Genomic DNA, 18,710 nt, shown 5'->3' on the forward strand with positions numbered 1-18,710 from the left:
GTTAAGTTTTCTTTTAGGCTTACTCATCATAGAAACTGAGAACCAGCGATATAGCTTTTAAACTCTCAAAATTAAGTTTCATTTTCATTGCTTTTGATCGATCGATCGATGTTCGATAATCTCGAACTTCCTTGCTTAATTCCAATTTCAGACAAATTTGAGTTGCGCTCAGGTTCCTACCGGCCTCACTACCCCGAGTGTTGCCATTAAATGTAATGGTCCTTTCCTGCTGACCCTCCTTCACCTCCAGGTATGATCCGGAGCCTGGCGGCCCACAGTCTGAACCCCGAGCAGCAGGAAATGGGGGCATGGAGCGGGGCCGGAGGAGACAGCGATGGCCATCACTCAAACCAGCTGCGCCTGGCTCTGCTCATGCAGTTCCTGGAGAATCTGGAGAAGCTCATGTACAACGCCTACGAGGGCTGCGCCAACGCCCTCACTGCGCCACCCAAGGTCATCCTTACAGTTTGGACTTGGGGACTAGTAGTGTAATTCACACAAAACAAAAAATCTTATGGATTGTCGCTTTAAGAGCATAGCCATCCTCAGGTTTCATTCACATTTCTATCTAAATGTTCCCTGATGTAGTCTGGCTGCCATTTTTTGACAATTATTTTTGACTTAGGACTAAAATAGGGTTCATAATTGAGAACATTCTTAAATTAGGAGCTAGTGGTCGACGATTGATTGGTTAGCCGATTAATTGGGCCAATATTTGCGCATTCTGAGATAATGGGCATCAGCCGATGCCTTCACTCACAAGGCGATAAACAAAAAATGTCTGCAGACTTGTGTGTGTGTGTGTGTGTGTGTGTATATTTATATATAGATATGTGTGTGTGTGTATGTATATGTTTGTGTGTGTGTGTGTGTGTGTGTGTGTGTGTGTATATATATATGTATGTATGTATGTATGTATGTGTGTATATATATATGTATGTATATATATATGTATGTATATATATATGTATATATGTGTATATATATATGTGTGTATATATATATGTGTGTATATATATATGTATGTATATATATATGTATATATGTATGTATGTATATATGTATATGTATGTATATGTATATATATATTTGTATATATATATGTATATATATATATGTGTGTATGTATGTATATATGTATATATATATGTGTATATATGTATGTATATATGTATATATATATGTGTATATATGTGTGTATATATACACTACTCACAAAAAGTTAGGGATATTTGGCTTTTGGGTGAAATTTATGGAAAATGTAAAAAGTTCACGCGACAGTGATATTATATCATGAAAGTAGGGCATTTAAGTAGAAGCATGCAATGGTGATTTCCTCATCTCAAACAATTGATTGAAACGAAAGCCAACAACAGTGGTGGGTTTACCACAACAAAAAATGTCAATGTCTCAATAATAAGTCATGTGCCCTTGAGCATCAATTACAGCTTGACAACCACGTCTCATGCTGTTCACAAGTCATTACATTACATTACATTACATTTAGCAGACGCTTTTATCCAAAGCGACTTACAATTATTCAAACACCGACGGACGCAGCCATCAGGAGCAATTAGGGGTTAAGTGTCTTGCTCAAGGACACTACAGCATGCTAGCAGGAGGAGCCTGGGATCGAACCAGCAACCTTTAGATTACTAGACGACCAGCTCTACCTCCTGAGCTACAATCCCCGCTACAATCCCCGTCGACTTATTGTCTGCATGGCACGCCACTCTTCTTGAAGGGCGGCCCTCAGGTCATTGAGGTTCTGGGGTACAGAGTTACGAGCCTCTACACGGTGACTCAGCTGATCCCATAGGTTTTCTATGGGATTCAGGTCTGGAGAAAGTGCAGGCCACTCCATTTGAGGTACCCCAGTCTCTAGCAGCCGTTCCCCAATGATGCAACCTCGATGAGCTGGAGCATTGTCGTCCATGAAGATGAAATTAGGCCTGTGTTGTTCATGCAGGGGCACAATGACTGGATTAATGATGTTATTCAGGTAGTATGGGCTTGTCACTGTACCATTCACAAAGTGTAGGGCAGTTCTGTATTGACTAGACACACCTGCCCACACTGTAACACCACCACCACCAAAGGCTCGTCTGGTGACAACAGTGGCTGATGCATAGTGCTCTCCTTGACGTCTCCAACATCGTTGGCGGCCATCATTTCTGCTCAACGTGAATCGATGTTCATCAGAGAACAGCACTGAGGCCCACTGGTCCCTCGTCCGGCCTAAATGCTCCTTGGCCCATGCAAGACGATGATGCCTGTGCCTGGTGGTGTGGTCAGGTACCCTTGCAGGTCGCCTAGCACGCAGACCACACTGATGTAAACGGTTTGGAATGGTCTGACGTGACACTTGGGTGCCTCTCACCTCCCTTAAATGTGCCTGGACTTGAGTGGCATTCATCATCCGGTTCCGCAGGGCACTGTTCACAATGACGCGCTCATCAGTGTGGGATGTGGCCAAAGGACGTCCACTTCTATGCCTTTCTGTGACTCTTCCAGTCTCTCTGTATCTCTGTTGCAACCTGCTGATGACACTCTGTGACACTCTAAGCTCAGTGGCCACTTCCCTCTGAGAACATCCTGTTTGAAGCCTCGCAATGGCGAGCTACTGTTGATCAGTTGTTAGGTGTCGTCTTGGTCTCATGATGTCAAAATGTGAACAGCATGATGAAGAGGACTGTTTTAATACTAATAGTAATTGAACCAGGACATTTATTGGTCGATTCATGGATCAAACACCTGTTGTGAATTTTGCCGTTCAGCTCCTTGTTAGAGAACAGCAAGCTGTTCAAAAAGTACTGAAACATTGAACAGTTGGACATGTGCATTCAAAAGTTTAGAGAAAGTCAAATTAAGTTCACCTGTAAAGGTTATAGTGCATTTTAGGTTCATCCTGAAATTTCACCCGAAAGCCGAAAAACCCTAACCTTTGAACCTGTGAGGCTGTGTGCGTGTCGCTGTATGCATGTGTATGTATCTATGTGCGTGTGTGTATGCATCTATATACAGTATGTGCATGTACATATGTGCATCTATATATATATGTGTGTGTGTATATGCGTGTGTATATGAGCGTATATACTGTATGTGTATTTGTGTGTGTGTGTGTGTGTGTGTGTGTGTGTGTATGTATGTATGTATGTATGTGTGTGTGTGTATGTATGTATGTATGTATGTATGTATGTATGTATGTATGTAATTAATTAATTAATTAATTAATTAATTAATTAATTCACTTACTCACCGGCCACTTTATTAGCTACACCTGTTCAATTGCTTGTTAACACAAATAGCTAATTAGCCAATCAAATGGCAGCAACTCATTGCATGTAGACATGGTGAGGATGACTTGCTGAAGTTCAAACCGAGCATCAGAATGGGGAAGAAGGGGGATTTAAGTGACTTGGAACGTGGCATGGTTGTTAGTGCCAGACGGGCTGGTCTGAGTATTTCAGAAACTGCTGACCTACTCGGATTTTCACACACAACCATCTCTAGGGTTGACAGAGAATGTTCAGAAAAAGAGAAAATATCCAGTGAGTGGCAGTTGTGTGGGCGAAAATGCCTTCTTGACGTCAGAGGAGAATGGGCAGACTGATTCGAGACGATAGAGAGGCAACAGTAACTCAAATATCCTATCAGCACAATAACCGCACAAACAACCACTTACTTGCTGTCTTCACTGTTTCTTGCGCTCCGGTTTGTTATGGTGTTCGCTCATTAAAGATGGCAAGTGCAGAGCCACCATGACCAGTTTTGAAAGAAAACAGCAGGAGTGCAGTTGGGAAATCCTTTGCATTTGAGGTAAAACGTAAACCTAACTCATGAGAATTTAAGTGTAGTTTTTTTTTGTTTTGTTTTTTCCGCGCCTCCCCACTCCCGTGCCCACACGTCTCCCCATTGCTTTCCGTTGCTATGGCACTGCAGAGACAAAACGCAGACAATAAAATTTGTGTTACTTAAAGTTCATTTAAGTTCAGCAATTATCTCTTGTTATTAATAGTTGTATGTTATCAGATGCTAAAATATATATCGGTACTATATATTGGCCATTGGCCACACCGCTCTAAGTAACGGCATCGGCCATTGGGGAAAAACCCATATCGGTCGACCATGATTAGGAGCCTTCTGTAATAGTTAAATTCATAACTTAAGATAATATAGGATTTTGTCCTGACTACATTTAGGAAACATGATTCTATAATCATCTTTTGTAAGATCCAAAATTCTAATGTATTTATTTCAAATGTCAAACTTGAGATGTTGCCATCATAGCCCTTGCGTGAACATACGTGCTTGCTTCATCTCACAGGGCATCAGAACATTCTTCTACACTAACCGACAGACGTGCCAGGATTGGCTGACTAGAATCCGCCTGGCCTTAATGAGGGTGGGGCTTCTGTCTGGCCAGCCAGCCGTCACAGTGCGCCACGGCTTCGACCTGCTCACTGAGATCAAGAACAGCAGCAGCACCCAAGTATGTCTGATGCTACAAGATGACCTGCGATACTGCACAATGCAGCGTAGGAAGAACTCACATTGCGTTATTCTTCTTTTTTTTGCATGTTTATATAAAAAGCTTTTAAGAAAAAAAATATCAAAAAAGCATATGGAAATTTTACTTCCTATTATTTGGGTTTATTAATTAAACATTTATTATATATATTGACAATTTCTTGTTATCTTAGGTTAATTTTTCTTGTGTATTGTTCACTTCTAGATTTATTTTCATTTGTATTTTTTAGGTTCATTGTATCTTGACATTTCTTTTTGTATTCTATTATTACTGCCTGTTATTTATGTTTGCTGATGTGGCACTCCATTTTCCTCTTGTTCTTCAGGGTCCAGAGCTAGAGGTCCCCCTGACTATGCTAGTGGAGGCTCTGTGTGAGTTGCGCTGCCCGGATGCCATCCAGGGCCTGGCTGCCTGGAGCCTGTCCAGTACCGGCAAGGGCCTGGCCTGGCTGTCCTCTGTGGCCCTTCAGGCAGAGGGAAGGTAAATTTGAACAATTCGATAATGATATTGTCAATTTAACGAAAATGAACAATATCACTGAAGGCTGTTGCTCTGCTTGCGTGCTTCGGACCGGGGTTGGGACATACTAGAGTGCAACGTTGCGTGATTTTCTTTTTTCAAATTTCGAAATCAATACACCCCTAAATCTGATATCTATAGGACTAGACTGTTAATATCCCTTAATTGCATATGTGAGGCATGCTACCGAGAATCTGTTGGATGGTCAACTGAGTGATGGCATCTTCTGGCTTATCAAAAGGGCGCCCTCTTTGACGATGTTTCGCTGACAGGCTAATGATACCTCCAGAGAGTACAGCAGTGAAGTCTGGCATCCCGAATTTACCCCCTGGATGCCATCTACTTACTTTTTCAGCAATTTTGTAGAGGTCCTGGCCATGTCTTGGAGCATGTCTGTAGATATGCCTCTTGGCAAGTCAATTCCGTTCTTCCTCCAGAGCATACAATAAGTGGAGTGCAGAGAGTGGTGGCCAGGATGCCGGCCCACCCATCACTCCCCACCTCTCTGGGCTTCCCTCCACTCCCCCTCTCCTCTCTTAACACCTGGCAGGGATGCAGAGGGAGCTTGGTCCTCAAGTAGCTCACAGATATTGGAAGAACCCCATCTACTTACCTGAGGGCCCAAATGGAGTCTTCTCTTCATCCAGAGTCACTGACTACCCTCCATATTTTCTGTCATGGAGAGGTATTTGACTGCTCGCTTGTGAGCCTTCCCTTGCACTCCTATCTCCCGGAGTAGCCTTGACATTGATGTGGCTACAAATCCTCTGCAGCTTACTTCGACTGGTCGGACATTTGCTTTCCAGCCATGTTGTTGCGCATCGGCTGTAAGCTCAGCGTGCCTGAGCTTCTTGCGCCCGTAGGCCTCCTCCACTGCATCCTCCCAGGGCTCTCAGCTGGGAAGCAGTCTACTGCCATCTCCCAATCGTGCACCCCGCCTGGTGTCTGGTCTTGTGGCATGTCTGGCTTGACTCTCATCTTCTCGGACAAAATGTGTCACCGGCCAGCGGGATGAAGGGGGGGAAGAGCATTGATGCTTATCCGCCGATCTTCCAGCACTAGTGTGAGGCCAGCCCACCAGGGCCAGTGAGGGACGATATAACTTTGTTACACCACAGCAAAACATTGGGAGCATGCGCATCGATTGTCTTCTTCTTGAGCGGCAAATACAATACAGCAGGGCGTTGGTGTACTTTGATTCAAGATTCAAGATTTTTATTTGTAACATACATATACATACTTCCATACATATATGCAGTGAAATGTAATTACACTGTAATTTCACAACTTTGAACCGCAGACAGAGAGATGGATTGAGAACTATTGGGGCGGTGTATTTACTGTATATGTCCGCACGGCAGTGTAATGATGAAGTAACACATATAATTAAACTACTGTAACCAGACGTCCCAGTTTGTCCGGGATTGTCCCGGTTTCACGCTCCCTGTTACACACAGTGCATTTTTTTTTTTTTTCATTCAATTACAATAAATACATCTACTATAAACACACTATTATTGGTTTTGGTTGAAAAACGGGGAGCAGAGATGCACAGTGGATCGGGCCAGCAGTCAGTGGAGATTGCGGAGCTGCCAACAGCTATTTTTTTTCAAGGTTTACGGGATACTACACTCAACCTAACAGAACAAGCCATATGTAAACACTGGCGCATGCTCAATGTGTTAAACAAAAATTGTGCATGTGTAAATCAAGGTCATTGACATAATCGTCTGGCGAAACCTCAGTTTCATCGGTCCACACAAATGCGGAAAACAGTTTTGAAAAGTCTCCACCCTGGAAGGAGTTTTTCAAAAGCTTTGTGTTCTGAAATGCCATTTTTGTGTGGACTGGAGGCCAAAACTCAGAAAATCCTATGTTTTTAAAAATACCCGTGTATACGTATATACATATGGTTGAGGCCTAACTTGGGCATACTCCTCTGAGAGACTGGAAATGGGTAGCTCTAGGACTCCTTTGCCGTAGAGCCCTATGCTGCTGAGGAACCTGGGAAGGCCAAGCCGCTTCCATGCGTATGAGCTGATTAGTCTTTCCAGCTTTCCGCCTTTGAGATTGGAGCTTCATATCGGGTTGTTGGCCACATAAAGCGTGGAAGGAGCCCAAATTGCATACGCCAGAGCCTGAACTTACCAGGGAATGTGGTGCTGTCAATGCTCTCCAGGCCACTGACTGCATCCTTCCTGAGCTGATCTACTTGCTCTTTGTCTTAGAGCAATGCATTCTACCACTGACCTAGGCTCCTCAGTCTTCTCCGAGTCTGTTGGAATTGCCAATTGCCAATGTAAAAGCATTGCTGACTTAGATTTGTCCTGCTGCTTAAATTCAGTAGACTGACTCAACATGCTTCTGAGGAAGTATCTGTCGATGCCAGATCCCTGTTGTCCCTTCTTCGGGCACCCTTTCCTGCCCTGGTGTATTTTCAGGCCTGTGGGTGGAGGTAACCTTTGCCCAGCCACATATGCAACTCTGGAGCTTGTGACCCCTCTACGTCATTGCCATAGCCCTTTTTCTGCCTGTTAATGGGAATTTTGACGCCTTTTTTAAAATACGACTGCCCTTGATATTATAATGCTGTTGTTATTGAGACATTCTTCTTCAAACCTATTCTAAAAATAAGAGGAGATTAAACTTCATTAATCCCCAGTTGGAAATTAAGGTGTCACAGCGGCCAAAGTTGACAGACCAGTGGAAATAAATAAAAAAGTAGACTCTACACTCACTGCCTTAATTCTTCGCGGCAAAGATTCAACAAGGTGTCGGAAGCATTCCTCAGATTTTGGTCCATATTGACATGATAGCATCACGTAGTTGCTGCAGATTAGTCGGCTGCACATCCATGATGCGAATCTCCCGTTCCATCACATCCCAAAGGTGCTCTATTGGATTGAGATCTGGTGACTGTCGAGGCCATTGGAGTACAGTGAACTTATTGTCATGTTCAAGAAACCAGTTTGAGATAATTTGAGCTTTGTGATTTGGTGGAGGTAGCCATCAGAAAATGGGTACACTGTGGTCATAAAGGGATGGACATGGTCAGCAACAATACTCAGGTATGCTGTGGCGTTTAAATGATGCTCAATTGATACTAAAGGCCCAAAGTGTGCCAAGAAAATATCTCCCATACCATCACCACCAGCCTGAACTGTTGATACAAGGCAGGATGGATCCATGCTTTCATGTTGTTTACACCAAATTCTGAACCTACCATCTGAATGTCGCAGCTGAAATTGAGACTCATCAGACCAGGCAACATTTTTCCAATCTTCTATTGTCCATTTTTGTTGAGCCTGTGCAAATTGTAGCCTCAATTTCCTGTTCTTAGCTGACAGGAGTGGCACCCGGTGTGGTCTTCTGCTGCTGTAGCCTATCTGCTTCAAGGTTCGACGTGTTGTACATTCAGAGATGGTATTCTGCATACCTTGGTTGTAACAAGTGGTTATTTGAGTTACTGTTGCCTTTCTATCGTCTCAAACCAGTCTGCCCATTCTCCTCTGACGTCAACAAGGCATTTTTGTCCGCACAACTGCCACTCACTGGATATTTTCTCTTTTTCTGAACATTCTCTGTAAACCCCAGAGGTGGTTGTGCGTGAAAGTTCCAGTAGGTCAGCAGTTTCTGAAATACTCAGACCAGCACATCTGGCACCAACTACCAAGCCACGTTCAAAGTCACTTAATCCCCTTTCTTCCCCATTCTGATGCTCGTTTTGAACATCAGCAAGTCATCCTCACCATGTCTACATGCCTAAATGCAATGAGTTGCTGCCATGTGATTGGCTGATTAGCTATTTGTGTTAACAAGCAATTGAACAGGTGTACCTAATAAAGTGGCTGGTCAGTGTATATTCACATGTAAACTTAAGTGAACAGGGAGCACTTGTAGCACTTGGACAGCTGACTATGCTAACTAATGAGCCCAATATGGTCAGGTGGCCTGTACGCTAAAGTAAAGTACGAATAATATCTAGCAACAGCCCGTAGCAATATTATGCAATGATAGTGCTAGTAAGCCAGTGGCATGTTGAAGAATGCCATAATATGGTATAATATTCTATATTGGAAAATATTTATTGTAATATAGTGAGATAGCAGTATGGTAGTGATGAATAATAATGTCGCTATAATACTACAATAATACTAATAATTGTTGGACAACTAATAATGCATAATTGGAACTGTTCAAGGAAAATGTGTGGGAGCTAAAAAAAAAAAAAAAAAGACAGAATTCAACAGAATGTTCTGAAGCCCAAGGTCTCCTCGCTATGCTATTACATGGCTAAACTTTTAAATTAGGCATTCGTCAATGTAGAGCACTGTATATAAGAACTGTAGTTTGTTGCATTTATTGAAATAAAAGAACTACAAACTGATAGACTGTCACTTATTTCTGTGCGCGACACAGCAAAACACTAAATTCTCTTGAACTCAAAAGCTGGCATGTATCATTTTTCTTTGAAATAAAATACAAAATGCAGGTCCTTCACTTATTTGTAGATTTGAAAGAAAGAGATATTCACTTTAATTATAAGGGGCAAAAAAATGTTAGTTTATGTTTTATCGCGACTTAAGTCTATTTCAGTGTGTCATCCACGACTATTTCCTCAGTCGCATGCCACAGTCAACCGTCAACCTGAATATGAAACACAACTACATCAATTCAGGGTCTGATATAAATATCTATATTTGCAAAATTAATAGCTTGTTTCTCTCACCTGCTCAATGCGATTTCTGCCCCTGAACTTCACTGCAGAGCTTCTCCATATCCGGGCTATATGATGTAACTTTGAGCTTTACACATGACTGTTAGCTGTCATCAGTGAGTCGCGACAGATTTTTGCTTTTTATGAAGTTCATGGTGGAAAACACTTGCTCGCACAAGTATGTTGATCCAAAGATGGACAGGACCCCAAATTTACATTTACATGACATTTAGTCATTTAGCAGACGCTTTTATCCAAAGCGACTTACAAGGGAGAATGACATTCAAGCTACATTGCAACAGAGATTAGTGTAACAACAACAACATTCGTGTAACAATAAATACTGCAAGGTGGTGCTAAGTAGTTGTAGGTTAGGACAGGAGGTACTCACTGAAGAGCTGGGTCTTCAAGTGCTTCTTAAAGACAGAGAGGGAGGTCCCCGCTCTGGTCATTTTTGGCAGCTCATTCCACCAACGTGGAACTACAAATGAGAATAGCCTGGGTTGCCGTGGCTGTATGGCCGGCAGAGCCAGGCGACGCTCATTTGACGAGCACAGCATCAGGGGGGCAACATGTGCTCTTACAAGAGCACTTAAGTAGGCGGAAGCATTCCCAGCAATCACTCTGTAGGCCAGCATAAGAGACTTGAACTTGATGTGGGCGGCCACAGGTAACCAGTGGAGCTCGATGAGCAGCGGGGTGACACGTGCCCTCTTTGGCTGGTTGAACACCAATCGCACCGCCGCAAATTCGTACTTCATGTTCAAATAGGTGTCTGAAATGGCATTCCATGTTTCGATTCCACTCCGCATTCCATGAAACAAACTTTAACGTTCTATTTTCCTCAGAAACTTTTCTTTTTTTGGATGTATCCATGGTAAGCTTACCGGGGTTCGAGAGCTCAATAAGTCCCCATCTCTCTGCAACAGGTGACACATACAAGGTGCGACGCATATTTTGATCGACAGAATATTAAAACACGTTTTATTTCAATGTTACAAGATCACCTAAATCTCCAGAAACATATCTATTACATTGGAAAAAATTAACTAAATAAGAATAAAGAATAAAATGTATTTAAATTAAATAGCCATTATTTATTCACACTATTTTCTCAAAGCCACAGGGAGCCACGGCAGAGGGATGAAAGAGCCACATGCGGCTCTGGAGCTGCAGGTTGCCGACCCCTGTTCTAGACTAAGGGTTCTCAAACTTTTTTCAACCAAGGACCGCGTATATGAGAGACAATAAACCAAGGACCCTCTCAAGTATGTCCCAAAAAATAATTTTATATTGTTTGATATTTCTCACATTCCTACACGTGGAAAAACATTCAAGGCAAATGTATTAGAAATATTTGTATTGCACCATATCAAAATACAATATTAAAACAATGTATTCACTTAACATCAATTCAACTAACAAATAATATTGTAGCAACACAAAAAATCTAACAAAATTCAAGAGAAATGTACTATAGAGACAGGCGTTCCAAGAAGGTGCACATGGCGGGTTTCGTTTGTCTGAAAGGAGATAATTAGGAATAATGTAAAAATATATGAAAAGATGTATCCCTTCAAAGGCAAAAAACTTTTCACGGACCCTCTGGCTAAATGCCCCGGACCCCACTTTCAGAATCACTGTTTTATACAGCGGTCAGTGACTAGAAGTGTGTGTGTGTGTGTGTGTGTGTGTGTGTGTGTGTGTGTGTGTGTGTGTGTGTGTGTGTGTGTGTGTGTGTGTGTGTGTGTGTGTGTGTGTGTGTGTGTGTGTGTGTGTGTGTGTGTGTGTGTGTGTGTGTGTGTGTGTGTGTGTGTTCGCTGTTCTCCATAGGTTTGAGAAGGCCGCTCTGGAGTATCAGGAGCAGCTATGTTCCATCACAGGAATGGACTGTTCCATCAAAGGCTGTGAGCAGCGCTCAGTGCTAAAGTTCCCCAGCAATAGCGCTAGCCCCAAGCACACCAGCAACGGTCTGTACACACGTGCTTTGCATTTTAAGAGAGATTTTGGTTTCTGGCCAACATTGCAATTTGCTTTTGATATGGGTGTTATAACTCAGGAAGATGTAATAATGTCAAATGAAATGGTGTGGAAGCCATAATGTACTTTACAAAGACACTTTTATTTATTTATTTATTTATTTTTGGCCCAAGCAGGAGAGGTCAGAAAGACTGTGCTGCTCAAGACAAACGAGTGTTCCCCCGACGTGATAAACTTCCTGGTCAACAAAGCCTGCCAGTGCTACGTGGCGCTGTGCGACTGGCCCTCAGTGCAGGAGTGGCAGGCGAGTATCCAGGTACTCAAGAAGAGCATCCCGAACCCATCCAGCGTTCACCTCAAAGCCGATTTGAACTACATTCAGGCCCTGAGTCGCTTCGAAGATGGCGACTTTCTGGAGTGCCGGGCTCAGCTCGAGCTGCTACCAGGAGAAGACTACGGCCTGCTGAACAACACCAGCTCCAAAGACAAGCTTGGTAGGCACACTAGATGCAAATACTGTGTACATGGGGCTATGGTACTATAAAAAAAATACACCTTTTTTTTGGTTCATATTTGCTACCTGAATAGACCCGTTTGTCCTGTGCTGCTTCCAAACTGGTCATCTTCCAGTAAAAGAATAATTACTTGTAAATACATTGAAACAATGCTTCATTCCTCCTGAAAATTTATGAAATAAAAAAAAAAAAATTCTCATGTATACCCGCATGCCTTTGGTAAGCCATAGAGTGACGAAACTGAAAAGAGATAAATTATTGCTAAAGAGATCAATTATATTCTCAAATGGCCTGGACTATGTGACAAATAATCTCTTGAACTTGACTTGACTTGACAAAAATAATGGGACCCTTAACCTAATATTTTGTTGCTCAACCTTTAGAGGCAGTCACAGAAATCAAGCTGTTTCGGTAGCTCTCAATGAGACTTGTGGAACTACCTGTTAGCAGGTAGTTTGGCCTACTCTTCCTGAGCAAACTGCTCCAGCTATCTCAGGTTCGAAGGGTGCCTTCTCCGGACTGCATGTTTCAGCGCTTTCCATAGATGTTCGACAGGGTTCAGATCAGGGCTAATACAAACCCTAGTTCCAATGAAGTTGGGACGTTGTGTAAAATGTAAATAAAAACAGAATACAACGATTTGCAAATCCTTTTCAACCTATATTCAATTGAATACACTACAAAGCCAAGATATTTAATGTTCAAACTGATAAACTATTGTTTTTTTTTTGCAAATATTCACTCATTTTGAATTTGATGCCTGCAACACATTCCAAAATAGCTGGGACAGGGGCATGTTTATCACTGTTACATCACCTTTCCTTTTAACAACACTCAATAAGTGTTTGGGAACTGAGGACACTAATTGTTGAAGCTTTTTAGGTGGAATTCTTTTCCATTCTTGCTTGATGTACGACTTCAGTTGCTCAACAGTCTGGGGTCTCGGTCATATGTCATATTTTGCACTTTATAATGCGCCACACACTTTCAATGGGAGACAGGTCTGGACTGCAGGCAGGCCAGTCTATTACCTGCACTCTTTTACTACTAAGCCACGCTGTTGTAACACATGCAGAATGTGGCTTGGCATTGTCTTGCTGAAATAAGCAGGGATGTCCCTGAAAAAGACATTGCTTGCGTTGCAGCATATGTTGCTCCATAACCTGTATGTACCTTTCAGCATTAATGGTGCCTTCGCAGATGTGCAAGTTACCCATGCCATGGGCACAAACAAATACCACATACCATCACAGATGCTGGCTTTTGAACTTTGCGCTGATAGCAATCTGGATGGTCCTTTTCCTCTTTGGTCCGGATGACACGGCGTCCATGATTTCTAAAAATAATTTGAAATTTGGACTCGTCAGACCTCAACACACTTTTCCACTTTGGGTCAGTCCATCTCAGATGAGCTCGGGCCCAGAGAACCCGGCAGCGTTTCTGGGTGTTGTTGATATATGGCTTTTGCTTTGCATGGTAGAGTTTTAACTTGCACTTGTAGATGTAGCGAAGAACTGTGTTAACTCAGAGTGGTTTTCCAAAGTGTTCCTGAGTCCACGTGGTAAAGAACTTTACAGAATTATGTCAGTTTTTAATGCAGTGCCACCTGAGGGATGGAAGCTCACAGGTGTTCAATGTTGGTTTTCGGCCTTTGCACTTACCTGCAGAGATTTCTCCAGATTCTCTGAATCTTTTGATATAATGGACTGTAGATGATGAAATCCCTAAATTCCTTGCAATTGTACGTTGAGAAACGTTGTTCTTAAACTGTTGGACTATTTGCTCACACAGTTGTTCACAAAGTGGTGAACCTCGCTGCATCCTGCTTGTGAACGACTGAGCCTTTCAGGGATGCTCATTTTATACCCAACCTGTGGAATGTTCCAAACATGTGTTTTTTTTGAGCATTCCTCAACTTTCCCAGTTTTTTGTCGCACCTGTCCCAGCTTCTTTGGAATGTGATGTCTTTGTATTGTATTCAATTGAATATAGGTTGAAAATATAGGTATACAGGTTTTACACAACGTCCCAGCTTCATTGGAATTGGGGTTTGTAGAAGGCCACTTCACAATAGTCCTATTTTTTGTTCTTATCCTTTCTTGGGTGCTGTTAGCTGTGTGTTTTGGGTCATGATCCTGTTGGAGGACCCATGACCTGCAACTGAGACAGAGCTTTCTGACACTGTGCAGTAAGTTTCACTCCAGAATGCCTTGATAGTCTTGGGATTTCATTGTGCCCTTCACAGATTCAAGGCACCCTGTGCCAAACGCGGCAAAGCAGCCCCAAAACATAACCGGGCCTCCTCCATGTTTCACAGTAGGTTTGGTGTTCTTTTCTTTGAAAGCTTCATTTATTTGCCTGTGAACATAGAGCTGATGTGACTTGCCAAAAAGCTCAAATTTTGACTCATCTGTCATCAAGGACATTCTCCCAGAAGCATTCTGGCTTGTCAATATGCGTTTTAGCAGATTCCAGTCTGGCTTTATGTTTTTGTTTTATTATTATTATTATTTTTTTATTTTTTATTTATTGTCTTCTTCCATGGAGCCCACTGCCACTCAAAAAGCGACGGATGGTGTGATCAGACACTGATGTACCTTGACCTTGGAGTTCAGCTTGTACCTCTGTAGAAGTTGTCATTGGGTCTCTTTCTAACATTCGCACTACACACTAACATTCCTTCTGTTCAATCTGGGGTCAATTTTCCTCTTGTGGCCGTGTCCAGGGAGGTTGCCTACAGTCCCATGGACCTTAAACTTCCTTTAATTTGCAACTGTAGTCACAGGAACATCAAGCTGCTTGGAGAGTCTGATAGTCTTATTGCCTTTACCTTTAACATGCTTGCCTATAATTTTCTTTCTGATCTCCTCAGACACCTCTCTCCTTTGCTTTCTCTGGTCCATGTTCAGTGTGGTGCACACAATGATACCAAACAGCAGAGTGACTACTTTTCTCCATTTAAATAGGCTGAATGACTGATTATAAGATTGAAGACATGTGTTATAGTGAAATTTCAAACTGTTTTCTTTAATTGGTATAATCCAATTACTTATAATCTTTTCTAAGGGGTACCAAATCTGTCCTGGCCATTTTTTTCAATAAATTGGATCTCTTTAGCAATAATTTCTCTTTTCTTAGTTTCTTTGCTTTACTCTATGACATACCAAATGACTGCAGGTATACATGAAAATATTGCTTTTCATTTCATAATTTTTCAGGAGGAATGAAGCATTGTTTCAGTGAGCTGTGAGGGTACCAACAAATTTGTCCATGTCTGTATAAGAACTGTTAATTTTATGTGACAATGACATTTATTATGTTATTAGCAAGTAAATTGCAATCAAAATTGCCCTTAGTAAGTACATGTTTTTTTCATTACCTGGATTGACACACCTCAAACATTGATCAAAGCATCTTGTGACATGGTAATATCTGATTATTGCTTACTCCTTACAAATGCTTAGTACTTGACACTACACTGGATACTGGGTAATGGACAAATAACCTAATCCTGGTTTATTACTTGGTGATTACCAGCTATTTTTGTGATGTGTGTCAGATTTAAAAAGGCTCCTGCCATCTGTGCTGAGTCCGGACCCCTCGGAGCTCCAGAAAGCCATCGAGGTGCAGCTCTTGCGCGGCGCAGTCAGTGCCATCACAACGGCCAATCACCAGCTAGAGCAGAAGACCACACCCACGTCTGAGTGAGTCTCTTCACATTTGATCAAATGTCATTCTTACAGGAACATGTTGACCACTGTAGATGAAATAGAAACTTACGTTTTGCTTGTTTTTCTTATAGAATTGAAGTACAAGGTTTGTCTTGTGAATATATTCCCTATGAATATGCATTGAAATTTAGCTTGTTGGTTCATTATCTATGTTTTGGCAATGTTTTTAGCTTAAAACCCTCAGTAACATTTACATTTACATTTCGTCATTTAGCAGACGCTTTTATCCAAAGCGACTTACAATTGTTCAAACACCGACGGACGCAGCCATCAGGAGCAATTAGGGGTTAAGTGTCTTGCTCAAGGACACTACAGCATGCTAGCAGGAGGAGCCTGGGATCGAACCAGCAACCTTTAGATCACTAGACCACCAGCTCTACCGCCTGAGCTACCATCCCCCAAGTTGCAATATTACAATACAAGACCTTAGTAAGACCTAAGTGTACAGTTTGACATTTACTGTAATGGCATGGCGGGATATCCTGCAGCACCCTGGTGCGCTATCTGAAGCAGACTGGGCGGATCTCCTTGGGACCCCTGCGTCTGTCCACCCTCACCCTGTCCGACTCCCTGCCAACCCTCTCCACCATGCAGCTGCACTGTGCTGCTGCACTGGAAAATACACTCACTGGACAAGAGGTACACAGGATATGATTTCACTCTTCATCTCCAAACTACTGGACCCTCCTTTCCTTTAACTAAGTGGTTCTGTCCTCCCTCTTCAGGAATGTGTGATCCCCTTGTACAGTGAGGCTCTGAGGTCCTGTAAGCAGCAGGATGTCCAGCCATGGCTCCATGCCCTCAGATACACCATTTTTCAGCGACAGCTACTGCTCAAACTCAAAGGTAAATGCGCACTGTCCAGCACATTTGAAGGCAATTTAAAATCTGATGTTGTGGTAGGCGCCCTCTTTAGGTTTCTTGTACGTATTTACTAGTGCAGGTAAAAGGGAGCATGTATTGACAGTAGACTCGGGCAGATTTACTATTAAATCATCTATCGGTGATCGATTCCATCGATTGCAATTGACAGCGTTTTTTTTTTTTTTTTTATTTTTTTTTTTTTTTTTATAACATCCGCCAGGAAATATCTGAGCATTGAAACGCTGTAAGTGCAGTTTACCATGTTTTGACACTGGAGCCAATAGGGGAAGAGGGAGGGAGAGAGGGGATGGAGGCTCTCGCCCACTCCGCTCATCCCACTTCCCCTCTCCGGTGCAGAGATGCTAAAACAGGGAGGTGCTCAAAAAGAAAAGGCACATGGACCCCCAGCTCCGGTCCTAGGCATTTTGCCGCCCTGGGCAAACAGAGCAACATGGCGCAGATCACGGGCGCCCAATGGGGCGCGTCTGGACACCTGTGATCTGTGCTCCGCCATGCACACATTGCAGGCGCGCCGAAGACACGTTGCGCATGAATATATCTTGCCCAGACAATCCGCTCTCCGAATGCCCATTCACACTTTAAAAAAAAATGCGCCCAATAAAAAGGGCTCGACACCCCCCCCCCCCCACATACGTGTGCTGCTCTGCAAATCTGGTGATTATATTATAGCAATATATAATATAATCTTGTAGAGAAATATTTTGATTAATTTCATTTCCTTAGTTTCTTACTTGTATTTAAGATGAAAAATGTGAACTTAACTCAGAGAATTGGATTGGATTTTTTTTGTTTTTTTTCTCCTCCAGACAGCGTTATGTGCAGGCTCCTTAAATACACAGAGGCAATGTATTAAACCCACGTCAACAGGAAGAGGCTATTGTCCTCATTCAAATAGTTGATCATATGCATTTTTCTCTCACATTGCCTCTTTTTGTTCCTACTAGAACACTTGAAGGAAAATGCAATAATGCAAAGCAGATTAAGTAACTGTTATCACCCAATAATGACAGGAACAAATTCATTGTGTGAACATAATGACTAACACATTCGTAACACAAGTAAGGATAAACAAATTTAGACAAACATCTTGACATTTCAACATCTCAGTGTCTGAACATCTCTGTCATCATCATAAGGTGGTTTCCAATCATCTAGTGGTATGGAGACAAACTGTCCCGCCGTCATATTAGTAATCATCTCACGAATGATAGGTATTATACAGGCTAGAGAGCAACCTAGCGTCAAAGACTTTTATGATTTCAGGTATCAATATTTTTATGAATGTAGAACTCCATGGCCCAGTGCATTTCTTAGCCAAGTAAACGGGTCCCAAGTGTCAGCTTGATCTTTCATTAAATCATCACGTAATGTTCAAAGCTCGTATGGCTAAAGACAAGTTCCCTGATTTTACATCATTGTAAAACGTAAATACTAAAGCATGAAATGTAAATTGTCAAAATAAAATGCTGAAAATGTAACACAGGGAACAAAATATATACGTAAAGCACATCACAACAGAAAACAAACCAACAACCAACCTCGAAACACAAACCCAAAACTGAAAAATAGAAAACAAAACAATACAAAGAGAAACCCCAATCCAACAACAATAGGTAAATGTATTGTTAAGGAAATTCTTCCGCAATGATCGGTGAGGTTAATCTGCCCGCTACAAGAAGACAAAACTGAGAATATCCAAGATTATTTATTCTGCAGAATAAAGAGAAAGATTCAGTACTGCTCCAAAGCAGCGCTGGGATCAATCTGATATCACAGAGAAAGACAGGAGGCTTTATACAGTAGAAACAGGGTGTGATTTGGGTCAGAGGTCT

At 42.2% G+C, this 18,710-nt stretch overlaps 1 protein-coding gene across 1 annotated transcript in view; it reads left to right on the top strand.

Moving 5' to 3' along the window:
- smg1 (SMG1 nonsense mediated mRNA decay associated PI3K related kinase) overlaps window positions 1-18,710 on the top strand; it is a gene marked incomplete at its 5' end in the record, with an annotated part of 151,603 nt that overhangs the window by 20,314 nt on the left and 112,579 nt on the right. The window contains 8 exons of the mRNA XM_080009518.1: window positions 251-453; window positions 4,328-4,492; window positions 4,857-5,011; window positions 11,601-11,737; window positions 11,924-12,241; window positions 15,822-15,966; window positions 16,482-16,632; window positions 16,719-16,839. Coding sequence (XP_079865644.1) covers window positions 251-453; window positions 4,328-4,492; window positions 4,857-5,011; window positions 11,601-11,737; window positions 11,924-12,241; window positions 15,822-15,966; window positions 16,482-16,632; window positions 16,719-16,839 — 1,395 coding nt within the window. The remainder of the gene's footprint in view (window positions 1-250; window positions 454-4,327; window positions 4,493-4,856; window positions 5,012-11,600; window positions 11,738-11,923; window positions 12,242-15,821; window positions 15,967-16,481; window positions 16,633-16,718; window positions 16,840-18,710) is intronic.

Source organism: Zeus faber (assembly GCF_960531495.2).
Source record: "Zeus faber genome assembly, chromosome: 11".
Classification (NCBI taxonomy): Eukaryota; Metazoa; Chordata; class Actinopteri; order Zeiformes; family Zeidae; genus Zeus; species Zeus faber.